A 9095-nucleotide genomic window follows, 5' to 3' on the forward strand; every position below is an offset into this window, starting at 1 on the left:
AACAATGCTTCCAGAGTCACTTCCCATACCCAATAAAAAGACGGAATTAGTCAAAAAGACTTCATTTACACTTTACATCCGGGAAGTTTGTTTAAGAACCTCAGAAAGTTATGAAGCACATTTCTGAATAGGATTACAGATCTTTAGGAAACTTAAAAGTTAATTATTTATTTAACGGAAGTGGATTTATTTAATCCAAAGGGAAATATGTAGGGCTATATAGTTGTTAGCAAAACTTTAACTCCCTTAATATAGAGAGGTTTTGACCATCTTAAGTAATCAAAGACCTGCTAAAGGCAAAACATAGAAACTTGGGTTTTCCCAGCAGACAAAAGAGAAAAGAGAAATTTATTTACATTTTCTTATCAAGAGCAGACCAATCCAAGAAAACTTCGTCTTTTTAAGAGAAAGAAAACAGAATTTCAGTCTCACGCCAGTGTACTTTTATTTTTTTAAATGTTTACTTATTTTTGAGACAGAGAGAGAGCATGCGTGGCAGTGGGCAGAGAGAGGGGCGCAGAGCGTCTGAAGTGGACTCCGCACTGACAGCAACAAGCCCAGTGTGGGGCTTGAACTCACGAACCATGAGATCATGACCTGAGCCAAAGTTAGATGCTCAACCAACTGAGCCACCCAAGTGCCCCACCAATGTACTTTTAAAATCCCTCGATTTCAACCTCAGTCCTGATGATATATAAAATTTCTTTCCAAAGATTTCCCTCCATAAACCTTGTATCACTTTTTCATTCAGAGTTGTTTCCCTATCTCCAACAGTCTTAACTACAGTTAGCAGAATTTTAACTCTTAGGAAACTTAGTCTCAGTGAAAATGAAGTAGTAACCAGTTGTGAACTGTCAAAATAATTTTTTTTAATAAATCTGAAATTTATAAATACACGCCACAATTTTCAAAACACATTTTTTCCATAGTAAAATCTTTCAATAAAGCACAAAGCATCTTTACCAATAGACCCAAGTACCTCTGCAATTGGAAGCCAAAAGCACAAACCTGTGTTCAGTGATTGATGCTTTAGTATTTTATCTCATTTGGAAAAAACTTAGAGGTGTCTAATGAATTCATTCCAATTTATCATCCAATCAAAACTTCAAAGTTTCAGGTTCCCAAAGACTTTGAAAGCTTTGAGACAAAATTGACCTTCATTTGAAGTCACCTTTTGGGGAACAAATTGCAACAAAGATAACATGAGTTCATTTGACCTTCAACAAGCCTTGGTGGAATAAAAGTTTTGTATTTAATGCTGACTGATGTGGGGAACAAAGGCAGAAAGACATGTAGATAAAATTAGATTTCCTTATAACCTGCAGCCCTTTGGCAAATATTTGAGGCAGGCAGAGTACGATTTTCCTCCAGGAACTCCCAACTGTCTTGATGTTAATGCTTCGCTAGAGGGAAAACAACCTTAGCGTGACACTATCCAGGACTCCAGGATCCTGGGGGTCTTCTTTAGCATATGAAAGTTGCTTTGGACACTTCCCCTTGCCTTTACCTCCCCCAACTCCCAAGTATATAATCAGTCACTCCTCACAGTCCCGGGACAGCTCTTTCTGTCCTTTGCGGCCTGTTCCCGTGCTTTAATAAAACCACCTTTTTGCACCAAAGACGTCTCAAGAGTTCTTTCTTGGCTGTCAGTTCCAAAACCAAACACCCCAACATTTTCCACATTACTGATAACTCTAAAGTCATGTCTCTTTTAATTAAACCAACAAACTTAAATTAGTTTAAATACTGAATTTTGTTCCACCTGCGTCCACTTAAAAGTCAATTTGTTTCCCATTGCTAATTTTTACCTGGGACATCGGTGGGGAAATCTGAAGGGGGAAGTGTAAATCCAAGGGGGTGCTCTTTGTTCCTTGACAGCGAAGGGAGAGGAAGAAGCCAATGATGCCTGAGGCATGCAGGATGGCATAGGAGCCAGTTGTGCACGCCACACCCAAGTGATGAGGAAACGGGAAGATGGGGAGGCAGAAGAGGTGAGGTGCCACCAACAAGGCTGGAGCCAGATAAAACCCCAGAGGGCAGAGAAGGAGGACTCCTCGTCCTAAAGCTCATCAGCTTGGAGAAATGAAAAGACAGGTTTTCTTTCCACCAACAAGTGGAATTTAGCAGTCCACGTCAGGCCAGAGAAGACCAGGAACTTCTCTGAAACAAAGGGAGGTTCAGCAGCTGCTTGGGAATATTCCTTAAAGTCTTTGTCCTGAGGTAGACTAACCAGAGGCAGTTGTCCCCAATTACCATAGCCATTAAGTTGGGAAATGAATGAGGGAGAAGCCCCCACATACAAGAGTTTCCTGGGTCTAATAAGAAGGAGGAACAGTAAGAGAGAGTCAGTGTCCCCTTCATCAGGAATGGCCTGTGTTTCCTCCAGCAACTTGGGTTTATTTGGAAGAGGCCAGTTTAGACAGTTACCATCCAATATATCAGGAGAGAGCTTTCTAGCCTGGTTAGTAGCCAAACACATTCTGCAAGAGGCCTTTAGGTCAGGGTCCTCATCTAAAGCTATGAAGGCCTGGACCAAGGGTACCTCTGTCCATTTGCCCTGTTTCCTGCAGAAGAGATCTAACTGATCGATCATACTGAAGCTGAATGTCCCATTAATGGGCCATTTCCTTTCATCTCCTAAGGAATACTGAAGCCATGCATTCTGATTACAGAAAAATTAGGTTTTTTCCCTTAAATCTTGCAATCCAAATTGTTTCCAGGGGGTAAAAGGCATCCCAAGGGAGAGTCCTTGGGGCCTGAAGCAGAAGATCCTATGCTTCTAGAAAAATAGAAACCAGGTGGTGTCCCATGAAGGATAGGTCAGAGGTTCCTGGTGTCAAAGCGAACAAGGGGTCCTATGACCAAAATCGCTATGATCACCACCCTGCCCCAGAGGAGGGATGCTGGCATCCCCCTACTTCCCCATTGCATCCTAGGCTACAAATGACCGCTGGTGTATGGACGAGATACAGTGCCTTGAAGAACCTGCTGTTTTCAACCCATGGAAAACACTAGAAAAGTTTTACAAGGAGACATTACCCAATTCTGTAATTAGTAGGGAACAATGACAGAAAACAGTAAAGATAGAAATCCATCATGGTCTAAGTGACGGTCTAACACATGGAGTCTTTACAGCCAACTTCCTAGGAAATGGTCCCCAGTTGGGTTTTAATTCAATCTGGCACTGGTTTCGGCCAGCTCCCAGTGGAGGTCTCCCAGCCAGAAGAGACTGGACCACAGAAGTGGAGTGGATCACATTTGACCAACGAGGAGGAAACCTCACACGAGGGTCTTGAGATTGGCAGCCGTCCTGGTGACTTAGGTGGCTGTCCAGTGCCCAAGACAGCTTTGTATAAGGACAGGAATAAAGAGAGGGCATCAAGTTTCTGGGTCTTATTACCATTCCAGCCATGGTACTAGCTTCCAGCCAAAAGCATGCTTTCTCCTGCCCGTAGAGTAGTCACGGACTAGAGGATTACAACCTGAGCAATAGACATGAAAGTGTTCCAATGAGACCATACTTCTGGAAAAGCCCCTGAAATGAAAGTAAACAGAGAAGAGAGGAAGTACTCACCAAGTTTGCACTGAGGCTTGGAGTCCAGATGAGAAGACTCAGGCCCCACAGTGAGCGCCAAATGATGTGGTTTATGTTTGAACCCATGGGTGAAAGGCCAAGAAAGAATTCTTGAGACGTTTTGAACATGAAAGGTGGTTTTATTATAGCACAGGGACAGAAAGAGCTGCCGTGGGCAGAAAGAGCTGCAGAGATAGTGAGGAGTGACTGGTTATACACTGTTAAGTTGGGGGGGGGGAGCAGGTAGAGACAAAGGAAGTTTCCAAGAGGATTTTCTTATGTTGAGGAAAACTCACAGGATCCTGGAGGCCTGGCTATTGTCAAGCTAAGGTTGCTTCTCTCTCTAGTAAGGCGTTAACATTAAGACAGTAGGGGGTCCCTAGAGGAATGTCCTTATCTTCCGGTCTCAAGTGTTTGTCACTGGGCTGCAGGCTATAAGGAAGTTTAATTTTATCCATGTTTCTTTTGTCTTTATGAGGCACAGACCTTACATGTGAACCACCCGAACGGACCAGGGCAGCATCTCTGGCTCTTTGTCTTTGCCACAGACTGGCTGAGGCTCCCTGCGCCTCCCTCTCCTGGCCTCTGTCTCCACCCCTGGAAGTGCCGGGCAGCTCTCTCAGGAAGGGTAGGCTGTGGCCAGGCTCTCCGTGACCTTGAGGGCTGACTCCTGCATTGTTTCTGCATTGGCATTCCCTTTCTGGCGGAGATTTTATCTCCTCCCTAGGAAGCCTCCTCCCCCTTCAGGGAATGGTCGGGGAGGTGGGGGAGGCCGGGAGCTCGGATCCTCTGGCTCTGGGTGGGCTGGGGGCGGCCCCTCGCCACACTGGGTGCCCAGCCTCTTGGCCTGCTGCCTTCCAGGCTAAAGGATCCCAGATGTCTTGGGGCTCCTCACCATCCCTCTGCTGCTCAGGCTGGGCCAGGCCCTAGAGGGTGGGAGTATAGTTCTGAGGAAGAGGGTACCGGAGGGAGGCCGTGGCCTTGTTCTCGCCCAAGGCCCACCCAAGAGTTCCACTGGTGTAACATGCCCTCCCCAAACACGCACGTAGCACGCATAACACGCACGTGACACCCACCCACACCCTGCACACGACACACACAACACACAGGCATACAATACGCACGCACACCAGAACCATACACCGCTCATGTGCAGCATCGCACCCATGCACGCACCACACATACATGTGCACGCTGCCCCCCGACACCTGGCAGGCCAGGAGACCTTCCTGCCGAGTGTGACTGGCAGCTGGGCCGTGGAGGCAAGCGAGGCCATTCACCCATTGCACGGAAAGGAGAGCGGGGTGCGGGACAGGGGACACTTGTTCCTAACTGTGCAGAGGGTCCAGGCGGGATAGAACTGAATCCGGGACAGACGGAAAGAGCCACTCTGACTCAACTCGGTCAGCTTTCGCCAGGCCACTGCTATTCGAGCCCGTGCCCAGCGGCCTCCCTCAGATAGGAACACGTTCAGGGTGGGCTGGGGGCGATGGAGTCGGACCTGGGACCTCGCCCCTTGTGGCGCCTGGAGACCCTGGGTGAGGAGGCTGGGGACCGGGCCGGGGGTGTAGTGCCTGTTCCAGGACTGGGCTCTGGCCCCCAGGAACGTCTGGTGTGCAGCGGGGACCTTGGAACAGGGTCTGCGTGCAGCTCTGTGAGAGTCAGTGCTGATTTCCTGTTTTTGACCCCGGTTATGTAAGAAGTTAGTGTGCGGGGAAGCTGAGTGAAGGGGAGGTAGGAACTGTGTACTATTTTTGAAACTTCCTTGTGTGAACTGATTTCAGAATGAAAAGCTGAAACGTTTTAAAAGCAGACTGAGCCCTGCCCAGCCCTGGTCCAGATGGGACCCGGGGTTTGCTGGAGAAAACACTTCAGATGGATGAAAACTCAGGTTGCAAATGGAGAACTTAACAATTTTAAGAAAAACCATAGGAAAATCTCTTCATATAGTAACAGAAAATATTTTGAAGTAACCCACTAATACATTTAAGAATATTAATGGTAAAAAAGTTTACCTGTAATCATGATACAGCAGTAAAAAAAGACACATGCTAAAATACTTTCAATAATCAGTACTAGTTATCAAGATGGACCGATTAAAAAGCCCAAGGAAATTAACTGGCCGGGAGGCACGGACTAGCGGCTCTGGCTGTGGCTGCTGCAGGGGGATGGGACCCAGTGCGCCCCGGGGGGGGGGGGGCAGTCGCCAGAGAGAAGTCACAGGGGCAGGCCAGAGATGTGGGTCCAAGGTCACCCAGGGGACAGCGTGGCAAGGTCAGGAGTCTGGAGACTGGCCCACCAGCCGTGGTTCTCCTAACTCCTCTGCCCACAAGCACTCCTGTGCCCCACGTAGGCGCCCTGGCTCCGGAGCCCTCTCCCATCTCACTGTGGGTGGGGCGTGTAGGGTCAGGGTGTGTGGGTTGAGAAGGTGTGAAGGAGGGAAGGAACCAGCCCAGGCCCCCTCTTCCACCACCACCCCCTGCCTCTGCTGAGGATTCCCCCCGCACAGCGGCCACCAGAGGCCCTGGGAAGATGCCTCCCTGGGAAGTCCCGGGTAGGCCCCCGGCGGAGCTGGGGGCGTTGGGGTCAGGGAGGATGCACTGGACGCTTCATGGGGAGGAGAGGAAGCCACCACCCAGCGGTGCAGGGCTGACCCCAGGTCATAGCCCCTGGGCCACGGGCGCTTGCCTGGCTGAGGCAAAACCAAGCGGAAGCCGAGTGTGAGCCACCCACCCTGCCCCGGCGGGGCGAAGCAAGCAAAGAACGCTGGGGTGTGGAAAGCGTTTATTCTCTTTCGGTCTTGGCTGGCACACCATTAGCGGGCCCCGGGCTGCGCTGTGGGCTCCGCTTTCCTGGGGGCCCCCGTCCAGCCGGGGCTTAGCGGCCTCTGCATCTTGGGTCGGTGGTCAATCCATGGTGTTTGCAAAACGGGACAGACTTGTTGGTGCGGCAGGGCCCTGGGCGCCTGACGCCGGGGCTGGCCAGGTGGGCAGGCAGGAAAGCCTGTGTGTGGGCGAGCGTGCAGGGTGCAAATATGTGTGTGTGGGTGCATATGTACGCGTGCGTGTGCGAGGCCGCGAGCTTGCTTAACGCGCAGGCTGCAGGAACTCCGGCACGCCGGCCGGCCTGCGGGGTGCTCACGGCAGGGCCCGGAGGAAGGCGGGTCCTAGGCTAAGCAGGAGCCCTCCCGCCAGGGCCCAGGAGCTGCGCGCCATCCGGGCCACCCCGTTACAGAGGTCCTTTTCACAGCACGTCACCTCCTGCACTTCGAACTTAGTCAGGACCCCCTGGCTCAGGCTCTCAGGGCTGGTCATCTGTGAGACCTGCGTCATAATCTTCGTGGCCACCTCGCAGGAGGGGGCGCAGCCCTTGTGCTGGGACTTTACCTTCTTTCCTGGGTGCAAGGAGGGAGGAGTGTGGCAGGCGAGCCCCCTCAGGTGGCCCGGGTCACTCATCCCCTGGGGGCACGAGGCCCTCCTCTGCCCCCGGAGTCCCATCCGGTCCCACCAGGCCCCCACACGCTCCCCCGGAAAGCCTGGGGGAGGCCACCCCTCAGCTGGCAGATGGGGACACTGAGGGAGGCTGGAGGAGGTCCCCTGCCATAACCTGCGCCCATCCGAGAGAATGGGAGGCCTCAGGGCAGAGCTCCCTGAACCGCCCGCCGCATCCTCTGGGTGCTGGAGACTCACCACTGCCCAAGGTCACGGTCATGTCACTGTTGAAGCAGACGCCGGACATGGGACATTGGATGGGTTGGCACTGGCTCGTGGTCTCCAGTTCCAAACAGCTGTAACACTGCAGGCTGAGGACTAGGCCGGTGGGGAGGGCGGGAAGGCTGGGTTTAGAGCCCCTGAGGCCAGAACCATTGTGGGGGGGCCGGGACCGTGTCCTGGAGGACAGACCCCTCACATGCACAAAACCACACAGCCTCTCGTGGTGGCGGCGGGGTGGGGGGGGGGTGCCACCCACGGTCCCCCCCGCCACCCCCCACCTCCCGGCGCAGACCCCTCCGGTGCCCTGATGCTCACCACGCTCCCAGCACAGCAGGAAAACCAGCAAAACCAGCTGGAGGCCTCTCATGGCTCCTGGAAACAACACGTGTGGGTGGGACCCTGGGGGCACCCCAGGCTCAGCCTCCTACCTCCCAAGACCCTGGCCCTCCCTGGATGACCCCTCCCGTGCCTCCGCAGGGATTCAGACGGGGATACAGACGGGGCTCCTTCCCGCTTCACTCACCTACTAACGTCAGGCTCCCTTCGGGTGAGCGGGCATCTGGAGCCTCTTCCCTGGTGGCCAAAGAACTTGTTCTCCAATCTGTTGGTGCCCCACCCAGAGGAAGCCGGGGCGGGCTCTCCTGTCTCCACCTCTTCCGGGAGTTCTAGCTGTCGGACCCCAGGCAGGACCCTGAGTCCCAGACCAAGAGGGGGTGTCATCTAGCTGACAAGCAGTGACTTTGGGGAAATTCCAGAAGGAAGCTGGGCGCCCTTCCCTCCCCCCTGCCCCGTTTCTGGCTCCACCTTCAGAGGTCGTCTGTCTCCCTTCCTCCCCCAGTCCTCCCCACCCCCCCATCCCACAAGCCTGTCCTGTCCTGCATGCATCATCCCCAAAAAAGTACCCCCCAAAATCACAAAAGCAAAAAGAAAAAATTGTGAACGTTTCAATACATTGTTTTTCTTTTTCCTGCTGCACCTGACTTCCATGTAGTAATGGGTGTCGAGCAGCTCATCTTTATGGCCTCTTCACCTTGTACATTGATTCTTCGGTTGAACTTATCATTTATATAATCTTTTAAAAAATATTTATTAATTTATCTTGGGAAGAGCAGGGGAGGGCCAGAGAGAGCGGGGACAGAGGGTCCGAAGCAGGCTCTGTGCTGACAGGCTGACAGCAGTAAGCCCGATGTGGGGCTCGAACTCACGAACCCCGAGATCCTGACCCGAGCCGAGGTTGGACGCGCAGCCAACTGAGCCACCCAGGCACCCCTAAATTCACATGATCTTAAACATCCAGTAGACGTAACATTAGCTTATTTGACTGGCAAACTCAGATAGAATAAAATCAAAACGTATGCTTATGTTCTACTTAGTGATGCGAACTCAGGAGACATAGCTGTGTTTCCTAAACCAACGATATCCGATCTTATTTACCCAAGATTTACCCAAATCACATAAACTTGAACAGCATTTGGTTGGTTTCTAAAATTCATAAGAGTTTTAGGGATATTTTGTCTATGTGAGCACTCACTGACCTCTAAGCAAATTAGAGCAATCCTCTCTACAAGAGTTTATAAATTATTTCGATAGTCTTATCCAGAGGCAGGAGAAGATCATATATACACGGCACAGTGGACACAGAAACATCCCGGAAGACACAGATAGATGCGGTATAGCTTTATTCCAAAATATTAGCAGGTGAGGCATAAACAGAATAACAGAAAACTCCCTGGTTTATATAAGAGTTGGTTCTTACCTTCGCCCCACTTTCTAGTTTTCTCTGAACTGCGTTTCTGCAGAGGAGCCCG

At 51.5% G+C, this 9095-nt stretch overlaps 1 protein-coding gene across 1 annotated transcript; it reads right to left on the bottom strand.

The window, feature by feature from the left end:
- Positions 1-6341: 6341 nt before the first annotated feature.
- Positions 6342-7930, bottom strand: LOC102899673 (lymphocyte antigen 6H-like). Its single transcript, XM_006943431.5, has 4 exons — positions 7811-7930; positions 7603-7659; positions 7264-7383; positions 6342-6968 (listed from the first exon to the last, which is right to left on the bottom strand). Exons 2-4 carry the CDS (start codon positions 7652-7654, stop codon positions 6712-6714), a joined length of 429 nt encoding a protein of 142 aa, XP_006943493.1. The 5' UTR covers positions 7655-7659; positions 7811-7930; the 3' UTR covers positions 6342-6711.
- Between the last annotated feature and the right edge of the window lie 1165 nt (positions 7931-9095).

Source organism: Felis catus, chromosome F2 (assembly GCF_018350175.1).
Source record: "Felis catus isolate Fca126 chromosome F2, F.catus_Fca126_mat1.0, whole genome shotgun sequence".
Classification (NCBI taxonomy): Eukaryota; Metazoa; Chordata; class Mammalia; order Carnivora; family Felidae; genus Felis; species Felis catus.